This window comes from Somniosus microcephalus, chromosome 11, assembly GCF_052327205.1.
Source record: "Somniosus microcephalus isolate GS21.2 chromosome 11, FLI_Smic_1.0, whole genome shotgun sequence".
In the NCBI taxonomy this organism is placed as follows: Eukaryota; Metazoa; Chordata; class Chondrichthyes; order Squaliformes; family Somniosidae; genus Somniosus; species Somniosus microcephalus.
In genome coordinates this window covers 82,911,191-82,929,047 of record NC_140997.1, presented here as the reverse complement: position 1 = coordinate 82,929,047, position 17,857 = coordinate 82,911,191, and the positions used below count along the sequence as shown (strand labels likewise).

At 47.8% G+C, this 17,857-nt stretch overlaps 1 protein-coding gene across 1 annotated transcript; it reads left to right on the top strand.

Annotated features, from left to right (window-relative positions):
• Positions 1-3,091: 3,091 nt before the first annotated feature.
• nog2 (noggin 2) lies at positions 3,092-8,585 on the top strand. The gene has a single exon (XM_086000914.1). It carries the CDS (start codon positions 4,186-4,188, stop codon positions 4,828-4,830), a length of 645 nt encoding a protein of 214 aa, XP_085857040.1. The 5' UTR covers positions 3,092-4,185; the 3' UTR covers positions 4,831-8,585.
• The last annotated feature ends 9,272 nt before the right edge of the window (positions 8,586-17,857 follow it).

The window sequence follows — 17,857 nt, the reverse complement described above, 5'->3', positions numbered from 1 at the left end:
GACCTGGCCTGCCTCAGCTCAGGACCTGGCCCGCCTTCTGGCCACACGGCCGCTCCGCAGCCTGAGCTAACAGCTGACCTTTTCCAATCAGATCGAAACCCAATGACATCACTTTGACAGCCTCGACAAATCCCATTTTTAAAGTTTTCTTAAAATACAATCATTCATTTTTCACTGAAAATAAATTGCATGTGTCCTGCCAAAACTAAACAAATATTTCCTGTAATATCCCGCAGGATGAGAGGAACCACTTCTGCCACTCCATTTTTGCCAAGTGTTGGGAGGCTATTTTTGGCTAATAAGTATAATTAAGCTTTCTCAGTCCTCTGTTTAAGTAAAGCCCTGGATCCTTATAGAGTCTGACACTGAGAATCCCGGCAGGCACATGCTACTTCTGACCTGGGAAATAAAAACTCGATTCCAGCAGAATATTTTTACTTTTTTGTGCTCAGCAAGATGAGGGAATGCAACGCTATCCCAATTATAGCACCACATGTCCCACCAAACACTCCCAGGGCAGGTACAGCATGGGTTAGATACAGAGTAAAGCTCCCTCTACACTGTCCCATCAAACACTCCCAGGGCAGGCACAGCACGCATTAGATACAGAGTAAAGCTGCCTCTACGCTGTCCCATCAAACACTCCCAGGGCAGGTACAGCACGCGTTAGATACAGAGTAAAGCTCCCTCTACACTGTCCCATCAAACACTCCCGGGGCAGGTACAGCACGGGTTAGATACAGAGTAAAGCTCCTTCTGCTCTGTTTCAGTCCCAATTAGTGCCAATTTAAGAGCAGTTTTTCACTGCCACGAAGATCTAGATGGAAACTATGGAAACTCACTTCATGAAAGTGGGTTTGAGCCAATAGACTGAAGCAACTTTCACCCCATTGGACTGGACTGGGTTTGAACTCAGGACTCAGAGACGGAATGGCTCAGACCAACTTACTTCACCATCCAGTCTACGTGCTTGTGAGTGATTGTTGATTAAGGACAAGATCAGACATGGCTGTGATGCTCCAAGGTGAATATCCCCTAATGCTGCCTAAACTCAACCATGAAGAATTTGCACGGAGGTGACAGGAGAGGGTGACTGGCATTGGGGGACCTGTACACCAGAAAAATCAGAAGACAAGGGAGAAAAGTGGAAGAAAGAATGTAGGCAATGTAAATGTAAATGGTGCTGAGAGACATGACTTGCCTCCAGCCACTGCAGCTGAGGTTTCAGTTGATTGGGATTTCCTCCCTGTGAAACTGCACTTTAACAATCTGATATCACATCAGTAAATTTTCAGTAAAGTCCAGGCAAATGACCAAGGCTCACAGGGCAGGTCATGAGCCAGGGTAAAGGAACAGGGCAATCAACGTGTAATAAGTAGGTGATACTGAGCTTGTGGGGGGGGGTAAAGGCTGGAAGCATGTAGGAGGGATGGTAGAATGGGTGGGTAAACTGTAGAAAGCAGGGAAGAATAGGGGAGGATAGATTGTACATAAGAAAATAGGAAATTGGAGCGGGAGTAGGCCATACGGTCATTCGAGCCTGCTCTGCCATTCAATAAGATCATGGCTGATCTTTGACCTCAACTCCATTTTCCTGCCCGATCCCCATATCCCTTGATTCCCATAGAGTCCAAGGAGGGAGGTAGACTGTAGGAGGGAGGGTAGACTGGTGGGATGGGTAGACTGTAGGAGAGATGGTAGAGTGAGGGGAGGGAGGGAAGGGAGGGTAGATTGGGGAGGGTAGATGGAGTAAGGGCAGAGTGGGGGGAGTTGGGGCCCTGAGGAAGAATAAGTGCGATGAGTTTCAGATGCATAGACTGTGCTGGAGGCCCCATGCCCCAGTCTCCCCGTACTCCAGTCTCCCCATGCCCCAGTCTCCCCATGCCCCAGTCTCCCTGTACTCCAGTCTCCCCGTGCTCCAGTCTCTCTGTGCCCCAGTCTCCCCATGCACCAGTCTCCCCATGCTCCAGTCTCTCCATGCTCCAGTCTCCCCGTGCCCCAATCTCCCTATGCTCCAGTCTCCCCATGCTCCAGTCTCCCCATGCTCCCGTCTCCCCGTGCTCCAGTCTCCCCGTGCCCCAGACTCCCCATGCCGCAGTCTCCCCATGCCCCAGTCTCCCCGTGCCCCAGTCTCCCCGTGCCCCAGTCTCCCCGTGCCCCAGTCTCACCGTGCCCCAGTCTCACAGTGCCCCAGTCTCTCTGTGCCCAGTCTCCCCGTGCCTCAGTCTCCCCGTGCCCCAGTGTCTCTGTGCCCAGTCTCCCCGTGCCCAGTCTCCCCATGCCCCAGTCTCTCCGTTCCCCAGTCTCACTGTGCCCCAGTCTCCCTGTGCCCCAGTGTCTCTGTGCCCAGTCTCCCCGTGCTCAGTCTCTCCGTGCCCCAGTCTCTCTGTGCCCCAGTCTCCCCGTGCCCCAGTGTCTCTGTGCCCAGTCTCCCCGTGCCCAGTCTCCCTGTGCTCAGTCTCCCCGTGCCCCAGTCTCTCTATGCCCCAGTCTCTCTATGCCCCAGTCTCCCCGTGCCCCAGTGTCTCTGTGCCCAGTCTCCCCGTGCTCAGTCTCTCCGTGCCCCAGTCTCTCTGTGGCCCAGTCTCCCCGTGCCCCAGTGTCTCTGTGCCCAGTCTCCCTGTGCCCAGTCTCCCCGTGCCCCAGTTCTCTGTGCCCAGTCTCCCCATGCCCAGTCTCCCTGTGCCCCAGTCTACCCGTGCCCCAGTGTCTCTGTGCCCCAGTCTCCCCGTGCCCCAGTGTCTCTGTGCCCAGTCTCCCCGTGCCCCATTCTCCCCGTGCCCCAGTCTCCCTGTGCCCGCAGCTGGCCCTGGCGGTGATGGTGCGCTGGATTTTGTCTCTCCTGTCACGGACGTTGCTGCTGAGACCGGGACTTGGTCGGTGGCGGGGAGCCGGCGGTCCCTGCCTGAGGTGACTGAGGTGGTCAGACTGGGGAGCGGGGCTGAGGACAGGAGACCGGGGGGTGGCTCCCGTCCAGCCCTCGCCCTCTGGAGGCTCAGCCCCGGGACAGTGCGGGTTAAGCGGTGCTGCAGACAGCTTGTGGCGAGGTGTGAGCAGGCGGCAGGGCCCGAGGAGCTGGGCGAGGGGCGGGGGGAAGGTGTCAATCAGGCGCGGGGAGCCGGCCCCGGGATTTCGTCTCTCTCCGGGACACGGATATTTAACCTGGAGCCTGCGCCTCGGGATCAGTGCGGGACTTGCAGCAGGAGCGGACACTCGGCATCGGGACCATGCAGTGTGGGCGGTCCGGAATCAGCGACTGAGCGGCACCGGGAGCAGCACCGGGAGCAGGAGTGGTACCGGAAGCAACACCGGGAGCAGGAGCAGCACCGGGAGAAGGGCGGCACCGAGAGCAGTACCGGGAGCAGGAGCGGTACCGGGAGCAGCACTGGGAGCAGGAGCGGTACCGGGAGCAGCACTGGGAGCAGGAGCAGCACCGGGAGCAGCACCGAGATTGCGGCTCCTTCTGCTGACAGTCCCGCGGGGAGTCGGAGCGCAGACCCGGGGAGCAGCGCCGGGCACTCGGGCCACACAGCGGCAGGAGGAGCGGGTCTGATTGGAGTGGAGCCCCGGAGCCGGGTCGGGTCAGGCCGGGCTGTGGACAGCCCCCGGGCCGCCCGCCCGGTGTCCCCGGACTCTAGGACCTTACTTGGAACCGCGCCGCTATCTCTCATCGTGTGCACGGATCGCGAGGGGGAATTCCCCCGGGGTCCGGGCCGAGCCCCAGAACCAGCGCCAGCCCCATCCCCAACCCCAACCCCATCCCCAGCTCCAGAACCAGCCCCAATCCCAGAATCAGCTCCTGCTCCAGCCCGCCTCTCACGCCAGCTCCTGTCATTCCGTCTAGACAACTTGTGGCATTGAGTCCTGGCGTTGCCATGGCGACAGGCACCAACCCGACGTGAATTTTGGGGCAAAGAAGCTGAAAAAGAAACTGGTTTCTTATAATTTAACTTTTTGGAGGTCGATCGGTGGAAAAAGCGAGGAGTGGCGGAGGGGAAAAGGAGGCGACAGAGAAAGAGAGAGTCTGCGAGAGACATCAGCCTAATCCGGCAGAAAGTAAAACCTCACCACGTCCTGTACGTCCCCGTCATTCAAAGCCGAGAGTGTTCTATTAAAAGTATCAGTCTGCTCGCTTTGCTGCCTATTTATAAACCTCTGGGCTCGGCGAACTGGCCCGTTTAAAACATGGAGCTGCCACAGTATTTCCTAAGCTGGTTCTGTATGCTCCTTCTGCACCATGGACTCTGCCAGCCTTATTTGCACCTCCGCCCCGTCCCCAGTGACAGTTTGCCCGTGGTGGACATCATCGAACACCCGGACCCAGAGAACGATCCCAAGGACAACGATCTGGACGAACGGACTTTGCGGAAGAAGCTCGGCACTCACTTCGATCCCAGCTTCATGTCCATCACCCTGCCCGAGGTGGACGATTCTCCGTCCCGGGACCCGAACTCCAGGTTCAAACCCATGGGCGCCATGCCCAACGACATCAAGAGGTTAGATTTGTCCGAGACCCCTTATGGGAGGAAGATGAAGTTGGGCAAAAAGGCCAGGAGGAAGTTCCAGCAATGGCTTTGGTCCTACACATACTGCCCGGTGATGTACACATGGAAGGACCTGGGAGGCCGTTTCTGGCCACGGTTTGTTAAGGAAGGGAACTGCTACAACGAGAGGTCGTGTTCATTCCCCGAAGGAATGCTGTGTAAACCTGTCAAATCTATCAGCAAGACTTTCTTAAGGTGGTATTGCCAAGGATGGTCAAAGCCTAAATACTGCACGTGGATACCTGTCCAGTACCCAGTCATTTCCGAGTGCAAGTGTTCCTGTTAAAGGGAGAAGTGTTCTCATGCAGACTGTGTGAATCCCATAAACAGATGGTCTATAGTATAACAACGCCCTATAGTGAAATCTATTTTTATATATCGCATTCTAAAGAAGCGCCAGCTTTGTATCTATATAACACAATGAGTTTTAAAGTTGCAGAAAATCTTGGATTTTTTTGAGGGGGGGAAGAGAATTAACGGACCATAATTCAGCTCAGCTCAGAGGGGAAAGGATATCAGGACTCCACGATGCGGCCCCGACCGCTGGCTTTGAAAAATATCAGGAGCTCCGATCAAGTTTCCATTCATTGAATCCTAATACTGCCTTTACTGCCATGTGCCTAGATATTTTTTGTAAAATAATAATAATTATTATAAAAAGTTGAGGTGAAGATATTACAGAGTGAATTCTCAGCTTTCCAATACATAGAGGATTGTAGAAGAGTAAAATCTTGTGTCCAATTATTTATTACTTTAACGTTTGTTGATATACAGTAGATGATATCGTGACATTTGGAGATGTTTACTTGAATATTCTTTCTAAAAAAACATATCAATGTAAATATAATGGTTCAATGTTTTTAGCAATAAAGTTTCATCTTTGAAACAAAAGGTTTTGGAAATCTGAAACCATTCAGAGCCTGGCTTCTTTGGGTGCGAGAGAATGACTTCGCTGCTATAGAATGGGAGCCTTCAGCCTATGATCTATCTAAAAGGAGGCAGACTTTAATTATTCCAATAATTTATAGCTAGTGCTTTCTCCCGTTCCCTGCACCCTACAACCTCCTTCACAAGCCGCTCTGTGGGGAATGTGCGCGAACTGTTCCATCCTAACAAACGTAAGGGATGGCGTGTCCCTTCAATTTGTTAAATATTATCACAGGTATGGGCAGAATTCTATTACAAACGGCGCTCAGATCCCAGCCACGGAAGCTGTGCCCTCTTCACTATCCAGTCTATGTAACCGCATGTGTAATTGGTGATCGTTTGTGCACTCCTCTTTCAAACAGGCGCTGTCAGTCCCAGTGTACAAGGCAGAGGTCTGTAACCCAAGTTAACAGTGTCGCTTCGCGCAGTCAAAGTCCAGCCGCTTGTACAAAAGTTTGGTTTAAAGTTTAGGGAGGAATAAAGTAATTCCAGTGCCGATACGGGAAGGGACAAGATCGGGCAGGTCTGGGGACGTCTCGACATAAACAGGTGAAAAAAAAATCAGACTACTAAAAAACAAACAAATAAAAAAGATGTTTTTAATTTGGAATGTGTCCAGCAGGATGGGGACACGGTGTCTGGGCATCTGAGCGGGGTCCCCCTCCCCCTCACACACAAACACAGATATTTATACAGCGATGCAGACTTGTCTCTGAGTTACTCGCAAAGAAGTGTTGAAATTTTGCAGCTCGCTTTAACTGGAGCAAATGGATAAGGCAGGGGGAACTGCATAGAATGGAATAGGCAATTGATAGGAGCACTTTACTCTGTCTGCTCCCTCGGCATTTTTTCAATCTACTGGAAGTCCAAACACTGTAGCTGTTATAACTGGGGCTCATTCCGCTTCGTGACTTGTTACTCAGACGGGAACTCATTCTGCTTATAATTTTCCTGACATTGCTAATTTAAAGTGTGTGTTCAGACTGAGACTAGACCTGATCCTGATTACAGCAGTCACTGGCTGTGCGCTACTTTTTCACATATTATAAATATCATTATTTATTAAAGAAAACTTTTTTTGGACGTCAAGGCGCGCTGCCAGTTACTGCAGAGAGAATCCTCATACAGGTTTTCTTTCTGAGGGAGAGTCTAGTGACGCCTGTGTATTTCTGGGACTGTGAAAGGCTTTCTGATGTATCACAGCGTTGTAAAGCCCCTAGCTTGATCCCTGTGTGCAGTTGGATTGAGAGTCTCAGGCTGGGCTACGAGCAGATGCTGATGGCTGACTCATAGGCGCCGCTCAGCCGCCCCCTCTCGACAGCTCGGAATGTAGCACTAAGACCCTACACACACACACACACAAAATATATTAACCCCCTCCTCACCTTTCTCAACAAGCCTTTCCATCTTTGATATCCCGGTGCTAAATTAACTTAAGACAGCAAGGCTCAGTAACATCATTGTGACTCATGGACTGCACATTTGGAACTTGCAACACAAAAGGCAGCATTCTGGGAATAATCTCGAATTCACTTTAAACATTGTCAACTCACATTTATTCTGAACTATAAAAAAAGTCTCAAGATGATTAATTAATTTCACGGGGGGGGGATGGGGGGAAGATGCATTGAGATAGATCCTTAAAAATATATAATGAAAGAATATTGGAGACTCAAGTAACTTAGACAGTGAGCACGGTGAGCATCGGCCGGGGTGACTTTACTCACAGTTAATGCGCAGCCCCTTCAGTTCAGAGGTTTCTGTTTACACAGTCGCTGAGTATGCCACAGGTTGAAGGACCCTCACTTTGTGTAGACCCTGCAATCTCATTGTTCCACCAAATGTTAACGTCAGAGGCATTTCTGAAGTTTTGGAAAATTCAACTGTCCAATTTTTATTTTTTATTGGCAATCTGATTCTCTGATGTGACACCTCGAAGGCGCTTGCGGCGGAATGATTACCATTCTCTTTTTTCATGTGAAGCAGGCAACTGAATTTTAGACAAAACAGCGAGTATGAGAGCAATCTTCTGTACTGTTATAATCCTCAATACATTTTGTATATTGATTGGCTGATGTGTACAGATAGCTCAGAAGAGGCAGTCAGCTGCAGTGGCGACTGGCTCAAACTTTCAGCCCTGTAACACCTCACTGAAAACCAGCTTGGCACCAAGACTGCACGGGCTCTTTGGTTCCACCTTTCAAACCCAGTCCAACTCCTCTGTCTGCTCGTTGCGAGGCAGCGACATGAAGTGAGTGTGACCCAGTCTTAACCCAATTCCTAGTGGGCACGGAGCCACCGTGCAAAACTTTCCTGAATTTAGCACTAAACTGATATTCTTACTCAGAAGGCCACAGGAGATGGTGTGGGAAATGGGGGAATAAAAATCACATTGGTGTCATGGCGGGGGGTGGGGTGGGGATAGTTGAGGGGATGTTTTTCAGGTACATTGTTCCGCAGTGTAGAGGATCTAACCCGTGCTGTACCTGCCAGTGAGTGTTTGCTGGGACAGTGTAGAGGGAGCTTTACTCTGTATCTAACCCATATTGTACCTGCCTTGAGAGTGTGTGATGAGACAGTGTAGAGGGAGCTTTACTCTGTATCTGACCCGTGCTGTACCTGCCCTGGGAGTGCTTGATGGGATAGTGTACAGGGAGCCTTACTCTGTATCTGACGCGTGCTGTACCTGCCCTGGGAGTGATGATGGGACAGTGTAGAGGGAGCTTTACTCTGTATCTGACCAATGCTGCACCTGCCCTGGGAATGTTTGAGGGGACAGTGCAGAGGGAGCTTTACTCTGTATCTAACCAATGCTGTACCTGCCCTGGGAATGTTTTATGGGACTTGTAGAGGGAGCTTTACTCTGTATCTAATCCGTGCTGTACCTGCCCTGGGAGTGTTTGGTGGGACAGTGGGAATTGCTTTATTCCATTCCACTAACATCCCTCACCAAAAAGGACACAAAATTCAAGACATTTGGCAACTTTTATTTAATGAGGAAGAATGATTTCACTAAAAATTGCTTTAATGATGGTTATTGATGTAATATGTGTGTGCAAGCAAAAATATCCTGCCAAACCCACATTTTCCCTTCATTAAACTTTTGTCCTTTAATCTGACGATGGAACGTTTTCTTTTCAGTTTCAAAAATCAGCAGTTATCTTGATTAATGTGACAGTTTTAATTGACACGTTGGGAGTTGGTGCATTGGTTTTGATTTTGCAATTTTATATGAGTGCTGTACACACACATTACTAACCCTCCCTGAGGGTTGAGTGGGTTAAACCGGGGGTCTGCAACTGACCTACCCAGGCCAGAAGGTCCTGCGTTCAGTCCCTGGTCTGCGCGGACTCTGCAGTGGGACAGTGCTACTTCAGTGCTCTTGGGCTGCTGACAGCGAGATGAGCCAGGATTCATGCTCCTGTGAACAGCCTCAAGAGTAATGAGGGTGTGTTTAAACATTTAAAATGTAACTTACTGAAAATTGTCACAATGAAATTAACATCATATCACCACTGACACATGCTAGCTCTTCGCCAGGTTACAGACCAGAGCTGCAATCTGGGACCTTCCTGCTTGGTATTTCTTAGTACCAAGAAGTATCAGTGGAGCTCTTTATTCGGTAATGTTCTGGTCATAGAATAGCACATGCTAACCCCTTTTAAGACAGTTCCTGGTCAAATAAATAATTATGTCAAAAAGATTAATACTGAACCCCAAATGTACTCCCAATTTGCACCCATCGTGGCCCCTCGTGATGGTAAAATCAGTTTAACTTTTCCACTCAGGTTCAGTCAATCTTTGTCTTTGCTTCGTTGACACATCCCAGGGTTCTTGATCACACACACTCTTCCGTATAAACTGTGGTTCTATCTTGCCGACAATCTGCCAAAATACAGTAAGTTCAAAGCAGTAATAATGTAAACCAGCTTAAATGTTGGAAACTGTTCCACTGCTGTTCAAAGTCTGTAAGAATAAGCTGCCTCATAGCTCAGTGTGTCACTGAGCCCCACGGACCAGAGTTCGAGCTTGGATTTCTGATCTCTATTGATTTAGTTGAGCACTGCCAAGGGTGCCAGTGTAACTGGACTCAAGCGGTCCTTTTGTAAGGAGGGGAGTATCAGCCAGGGTTCCTGCTCCTGGTCACTAATGGTGAGTCTTATTTGACAGCACCGGTGTGTCTACATCAGATGAGAATACGATGGAAGCCGCCTGTGATGGCCTCCATGGTCAGTCTGCCAACACTCATATTGAGGCTCACACATGAAGAATGGGCACTTGCAGGATGGAACTGTGTCCCAGCAAAAGTCAGGATCTGAGGAGAGGAGGGAAATTGGCGCCAAAAAAGATTATAATTGGCCTTTGCCGGGAATCGGCAAGGAGCTGAGAATAATCTGAGGATTCAGAATAAAGCAGGACAACTTCCCCTTTAAGAACATGTATCTTGCTGTAATGTAAGGATTTAGAAAATCCTCACAATGGGATTAAATTGGAGGTGGTTTAGACCATTAGAATGCTATATAATGGAAAGCGGATTGAGCTGCAGATCCAGCCCTGGAGTGATGGGTAAGGGTTTGATCCATTGAAATTCTGTGTATATACAAATAAATCATTTCTCAGTTACACTGCACGGATTGCTGAGATATTGACTATATTCTAACAGTGATGTAAGCTGACTGTTAGCAGCTTGGAATGATGTTGAGAGAGGCAGAGGGAGTGCTATGCTGCAACACATGCACGTAATGCCAATTACTGGCCTCCAATCGCCGGTGAAATTTCTAAGGACTGAGAACAGTTGCCAGGGTAGTCTGCTCTTTTAAGTCATTAGAATTTGAATAGCAGTGCAGTCTGCCTGACAATTAAAAAAAAACTTTAAAAAAGTGGGCTGAGGAATTGTTACACAGCAGCCCATGCACAGCACTAGCATTGCAAGTGTGCCCTTCCACCAGTCTGCCTCCTGCTGCCAAATCGCTGAGTTCTACAATATTGGCAACTGTATACTATCTGCATGGTATCAGGGTTGTACAGCAGATGGTGTCACATTACTGTCGCATTAATGGAAGGAGTTTGGTCTATTGGAATTCTACATATTGGGATTGAATGGGAAATCTCATTCCAGTTCCTTGTATACATTTTATTAGCAAAGATGAGAGTGCACAGAATTGGAGGTAGTTTTGACTTGGGCTGGAAATTGGTTGGGAGGTAGGAGACAGAGAGTGGCATGAGTACTCTAATTGATGGGATGTGACAAGTGGTGCTTCTCAGGGATCTGGGATCAACTTTTTACCATATTTCTTAATGGCTTGGATGAAGGAATAGAGAGTTGTGTATCTAAGTTTGCAGATGACACTAAATTGTGAGGGGATAGTAAGTAGTGTAGATGGGAGGAGAAAGTTACTAAGTGACATAGACCGATTAAATGAGTGGGCAAAACTATGGCAAATAGAGTTCAATGTGGGCAAGTGTGAGGTCATTCACTTTGGACCCAAGAAAGACAAGACAGAATATTTTCTAGCTGGTGAGAAACTAGTAACTGTAGAGGAGCAAAGAGATTTGGGAATCCAAGTGCACAAATCACTAAAGCTAGTGGTCTGGTACAAAAAACAACCAAAAAGGCTTATGGAATGTTGGCCTTTATCAGGGGGCTGGATTACAAAGGGCAGGAAGTGATGCTTCAGTTGTACAGAGCCTTGGTCAGACCCCATCTGGAGTACTGTGCTCAGTTTTAGGCACCTCACCTCAGGAAGGATGTATTGGTCTTGGAGCGCAGTGCAAGGGTATGTTAGCATAGTGGTTATGTTACTAGTAATCCAGAGGCCTGGATTAATGATCCAGAGATGTGAGTTCAAATCCCACCATGGTAGCTAGGGAATTTAAATTCAGTTAATTAAATAAATCTGGAATAAAAAGCTAGTATTAGTAATGGTGACCATGAAACTACTGGATTGTCATAAAAACCCATCTGGTTCACTAATGTCCTTTATGGAAGGAAATCTGCCATCCTTACCTGGTCTGGCCTATATGTGACTCCAGACCCATGGCAATGTGGTTGATGCTTAACTGCCCGCTGAATTGTCCTAGCAAGAAATTCAGTTGTACCAAGCCACTAAGAAAAACAATAATAAGAATAACACTGGATGGACCACCCAACATCGACCTAGGCATTGGCTTCAGACACGACAATGGCACATCCAGCCCATTCAACCCTGCAAAGTCCTCCTCACTAACATCTGGAGACTTGTGCCAAAACTGGGAGAGCTGTCCCACAGACTAGTCAAGCAACAGCCTGACATAGTCATACTCACAGAATCATACCTTTCAGCCAATGTCCCAGACTCCTCCATCACCATCCCTGGGTATGTCCTGCCCCACCAGCAGGACAAACACACCAGAGGAGGCAACAGAGTGGTATACAGTAGGGAGGGAATGGCCCTGGGTACCTCAACATTGACTCCAGACCCCATGAAGTCTCATGGCTTCAGGTCAAGCATGGGCAAGAAAATCTCCTGCTGATTACCACCTACTGCCGTCCCTCAGCTGATGAATCAGAATGCCTCCATGTTGAACACCACTTGGAAGAAGCACTGAGGGCAGCAAGGGCACTGAATGTACTCTGGGTCGGGGACTTCAATGTCCATCACCAAGAGTGGCTTGGTAGCACCACTTCTAACCTAGCTGGCCGAATCCTGAAGGACATAGCTGCCAGTCTGGGCCTGTGACAGGTGGTGAGAGAATCAACACGAGGGAAAAATCTACTTCAGCTCGTCCTCACCAATCTACCAGTCACAGACGCATCTGTCCATGACAGTATTGGTAACAGTGACCACCGCATAGTCCACACTGAGGACACCCTCCATCATGTTGTGTGGCACTACCACCATGCTTAATGGGATAGATTCTGAACAGATCTAGCAGCTCAAAACTGGGAACCCATGAGGCACTGTGGGCCATCATCAGCAGCAGAATTGTATTCCACCAAAATCTGTAATCTCATGGCCCGGCATATCCCTCACACGACCATTCCCATCAAGCCAGGGGACCAACCCTTGTTCAATGAGGAGTGCAGGATGCCAGTTGCAGCACCAGGCGTACATAAAAATGAGGTACCAATCTGGGGAAGCGGAAACATGCATGCTAAACAGCGGAAGCAGCATGTTATAGACAGAGCTAAGCAATCCCACAACCAACGGATCAGATCAAAGCTCTGCAGTCCTGCCACATCCAGTCATGAATGGTGGTGGACAATTAAACAACTAATGGGAGGAGGAGGCTCCATGAATATCCCCATCCTCAACGATGGCGGGGCCCAGCACATGAGTGCAAAAGACAAGACTGAAGCGTTTGCAACCACCTTCAGCCAGAAGTGCCAAGTGGATGATCCATATAGGCCTACTCCTGAGGTCCCCACCATCACAGAAGCCAGTCTTCAGCCAATTCGATTCACTCCACGTGATATCAATAAACAGCTGAGCGCACTGGAAACAGCAAAGGCTAAAGAAGCAGTATGTGCCCACCTGCAGCAAGTCCTGGACAATATTTTGGCTGGGGCCGATAAGTGGCAGGTAACATTTGTGCCACACAAGTGCCAGGCAATGATTATCCCCAACAAGCAAGAGTCTAAACACCGCCCCTTGACATTCAACGGCATTATCATCACCAAATCCCCAATAATCAACATCCTGGTGGTTGCCATTGACCAGAAACTTAACTGGACCAGCCACATAAATACTGTGGCTACAAGAGCAAGTCAGAGGCTGGGTATTCTGCAGCAAGTGTCTCACCTCCTGACTCCTGAAAGCCTTTAACATCTATAAGGCACAAGCCAGGAGTGTGATGGAATACTCTCCACTTGCCTGGATGAGTGCAGCTCCAACAACACTCAAGAAGATTGACACCATCCAGGACAAAGCAGCCCGCTTGATTGCCACCCCATCCTCCACCTTAAACATTAACTCCCTCCACCACCGGCACACTGTGGCTGCAGTGTCTGCCATCTACAAAATGCATTACAGCAACTCGCTAAGGCCTCTTCGATAGCACCTCTCAAATCCGCGACCTCTGCCACCTATGAGGACAAGGGCAGCAGATGCATGGGAACACCATCACCTCCAAGTTCCCCTCTAAGTCACACACCATCCTGACTTGGAAGTATATCGCCGTTTCTTCATCGTCGCTGGGTCAAAATCCTGGAACTCCCTAACAGCACTGTGGGAGTAGATTCACCACACGGGCTGCAGCGGTTCAAGATCGAGGCTCACCACCACCTTCTCAAGGCCAATTAGGGATGGGCAATGCCCACATCCCAGGAACGAATATAAAAAAATATTCACCAGAATGATACTGTGGTTTAGAGGGTTAAGTTATGAGGACAGGTTGCATAAACTTGGTTTGTATTCCCTTGAGTATAGAAGATTGAGGCGTGATCTGATTGAAGTGTTTAAAATATCAAAATGGATTTGATAGGGTAGATATGGAGAAATTATTTCCTCTGGTGGGGAATCTAGACTGAGGGGGGCACAATCTTAAAAGTAGGACCAGGCCATTTAGGAGTGAAATCAGGAAGCATTTTTTTCACACAAAGGGTAGTGGATATCTGGAACTCTCACCTCAAAAGGCTGGGGGGTGCTGGGATAATTGGAGCTTTCAAGACTGAGATCGATAGATTTTTGTTAGTAAGGGCATCAAGGGATATGGAGCAAGGTGGGTATATGGATTTGAGGTGCAGATTAGCCATGATCTGATTGGAAGGTGGAGCAAGCTCAAGGGGCTGAATGGCCTTCTCCTTTTCCTGAAGTTCCTAATTGAAAATGATTGCCTTTAAACTGGAAATCTCACTCAAAGAGGCCACAGCATTGGGTGAAAAATTGAAAAATGCCACATTTGCAGTAGGGGGAACTTTCCAGAGATTGAGACAGAGGCGCATTGTTGGGACAGCATAGAGGGAACTTTACTCTGTATCTAACCCGTGCTGTACCTGCCCTGGGAGTGTTTGATGGGACAGTGTAGAGGGAGCTTTACTCTGTATCTAACCCATGCTGTACCTGCCCTGGGAGTGTTTGATGGGACAATGGATGCCTTAAATGGAAAGTGTTTCATTTCCCCACATTATTTCCCCTGAATTCTCCTTATGTTTATTAGCAAAAAAAAAGTTATGAAAAATGAAATGATACATCGGGCTATCATGGGCTCCTTGAATTGGATAATTCTGTTGATCAGAAGGGATAAAATAGAGAGGGATGAAAGGAATACAGGGCGTATGAAAAGTATACGAGTTCTATTTGAAAGGAATTGGAGCAATCTTAAACATTGTAGTGGTTGTGAGTGAACTGCATGAAACTGCTGATTATTCACTTCTGAGGAAGGCTGCGTAGAAGAGAATAATTGAGAGTGTTACCCTGGGGCAGGGGCTTTGTAGCGGGCGGGTAAAGACACATAGTGAAGGGAGGGCAGGAATCTGTATCCTGCATCGAACTGCTGCCATATCTGCCAGGGATGTATTGACTGGAAACGCATATTATTGGTTGACACTGATACTTCTCACCATATTAACTCAAAATTAAAATTCTGGAACAATGTAGATGTACATTAATTTTTTTTTACAGTATATGCATTTTAAATCCATTCATTCTCTGTTTAATGGAGACAAATACGTGTGCATTTTTCCCCCTTATCATCCCTCTGCCAGAGGTGCTATCTCATGTTGGGTGCAATTCAGCAGTCAACAACAACTTGCATTATTAAAGTAATTTACGACGTAGTAAAATGTACCAAGCACTTCACAGGAGTGTTATCGCACAAAATTTGACATTAAGCCACATAAGGAGATATTTGAACAGGTGATCAAATGCTTGGTCAAAGAGATAAGTTTTAAGGAGCAACTTAAAGCAGGAGAGAGAGGTAGCGAGGTGGAGAGGTTTAGAGAAGGAATTCCAGATCTTAGGGCCGGGGATGTTGAAGGCACGGCCACCAATGGTGGAGTGATTAAAATTGGGGATTCACAAGAGACCAGAATTGGAGGAACGCAGAGATCTCAGAGGGTTGTAGGGCTAGAGGAGATGGGGAGGGACGAGGCCATGGAGTGATTTGAAAATAAGGGTGAGAATTTTAAAATCAAGGCGTTGCTGGACTGGGAGCCAATGTAGGTCAATGAGCACAGGGGTGATGAGCGAATGGGGCTTTGTGCAAATTGGGATGGGGCAGCAGAGTTTTGGATGAGCTCACGTTTATGTAGGATGGCAGATGGGAGGTCGGACAGGATAGTATTGGAATAGTCAAGTCTAGAGTTAACAAAGGCATGGTTGAGGGTTTCAGCAGCAGATGAGCTGAGGCAGGGGTCAGATGCTCAGCTCAGGGTCAAACAGGATGCTGAGATTGTGAACCGTCCGGTTCAGCCTCAGACAGCGGCCAGGGTGAGGGATGACATCAGTGTCTAGGGAATGGAGTTTGTGTGGGGGCACTGTGGGAGCACCTTCACCACATGGGCTGCAGCGGTTGAAGAAGAAAGTCCACCACCATCTTCTCAGGCCAACTAGGGATGGATAATAAATGCTGACCTTGCCAGTGACACCTTCATACTGAGAATTTTTTTTTTTTTAATTGTGCACTGGTTATGCAGTTTCATGACATGTGTTTACCATGTGCACCACAGCGCTGGTTACTACTTAAACCAATGCTGTCTTTCCAGACACATGAAGAATGACCACCTGGGCCAGGTATGAGGAACTCCCACTGTGCAACGATACCCCAACATGAAGCAGATAGTAATGAGAATCAACAGCACATTCAATACTCGAGTTTTCGATTCAAATTCACTCCTTCCCTAAGAAAAACCCTTAAAGAGACGTTCAATTTCAATTGAGAAAGTCAGGGAGAGTCAAGGCTCATTGTGCTGAATATCAATAAAACTGCAAATGGTAAAAGTGATGAAGTAAACCAGAAAGTGGTGATTCGGTGATGCCAAGTTTTAAAAAGCTGATGATTGCAGGAGAAAGGGAGTCTGGGGAGCATAAGATCTGTGAAAGAATGGGCCTGAAATTCTGGTGTCGATGGCGGCCTAGTCACGGCGTACGCCGTTGGAAGTCTTGTATGCACGGAAACCTGGAACCTGCGATCTGTCAAGTTTCTCCTCGACAGATCATCCGCATGTGTCCCAAGAACACTTCTACTGATGCAGAGTTAGGCTATTTGCCCAACTACTGTCCAGTAAATGCCCACGAAACCCTTATGCCTGGTAAAAGCAGGCATAGGGCCTGCTTTTACCCGCATAAGGTTGAAATAAATGTTAAAATCAAATTTTAAAAATGATTAAAACAGACAAAAACATTTAAAATTCGGATTGAAATGTTTAAAATTATTTTTCAAAACTTAAATTTTTCTTTTAAATGCTTAATTAAAGGGACTTTTAATTAATTTTGAACATGGAAGCATAATTTTTATATCAGTTATGTTAATTATTTATTTATTTAGGTGTTCCTCATAAGCTTATGGGAATTCCATTCATAAATGGAACCCTCATAAGCTTACGAGGAATCCCCCTTTCTAATAGGAGGATCTGGTCCACGTGATCCCAGGGACGCTTCCAAACTGCCTGCGTCCCTGCGATCCGTGGGCCTTCACGCAGTCGTACGCTTGCAGGCCCAGGACCCGAAGACTCCAAAGCCCGGGAGCCAGCCGGCAGGTTCGGATTTTTTTCCGGGTTGGATGCGTACTCTGGAGGTACGCCTCCGACCACAAATTTCGCCCAATGCATGAGAATAAGAGATGTTCAATGAGTCATTATGTTAACAAAGTGAGATTGCAAGGAGGAGGAGGGGTGTGTCGGATGGGGGAATTAGCAATTTAGGAGGAGTTGAGGGGAAAGTTCAGAGGACGCTGAGCTTATCAATAAAAGAGACAAAAAGGGCTGGGATAGAAAGAGTGAAGTAGAGGAATCCATTCAGCCCATCATCTCTGTGCCGGTTCAATCCAAAACCAATCCCACTGCTCTGTGGTCAACCCAGAGTCCTATATCTTCCCCTTGCTTCAAATAATTATCACATTTTCCCATAAAAAATGCAATACAGTTGAAGGAGGAATCTCCAATCAGACAAGAATATTTTAAATATTCTGAAATGCTGCTCCAGACATTAAATTGAGCACAAAATGATTGAAAAACAGGAACATAACAGAAAAGAGAGGTGCCAAGTTCAAGAAAGGAATTTGCCTGCGCAAGGTGAGCCAAAGCCTAATTGCTTCAGTGTAAAGCAATGTCTGGTAGGGTTAGAAATGCCTTTTCTGTGCTGGGTGATTTCTGTAATGCAGTGTAGAAAGCAAAGTTCAGCATTAATCCCCATTATAACTAATTGCAATGAATTCACTGGTCCAGGTGTTGGGAGGCTGGGAGGCTG

Coding starts and splice junctions, on each gene's coding strand:
- nog2 (XM_086000914.1), top strand. CDS start 4,186: ATGGAGCTGCCACAGTATTTCCTAAGCTGGTTCTGTATGCTCCTTCTG.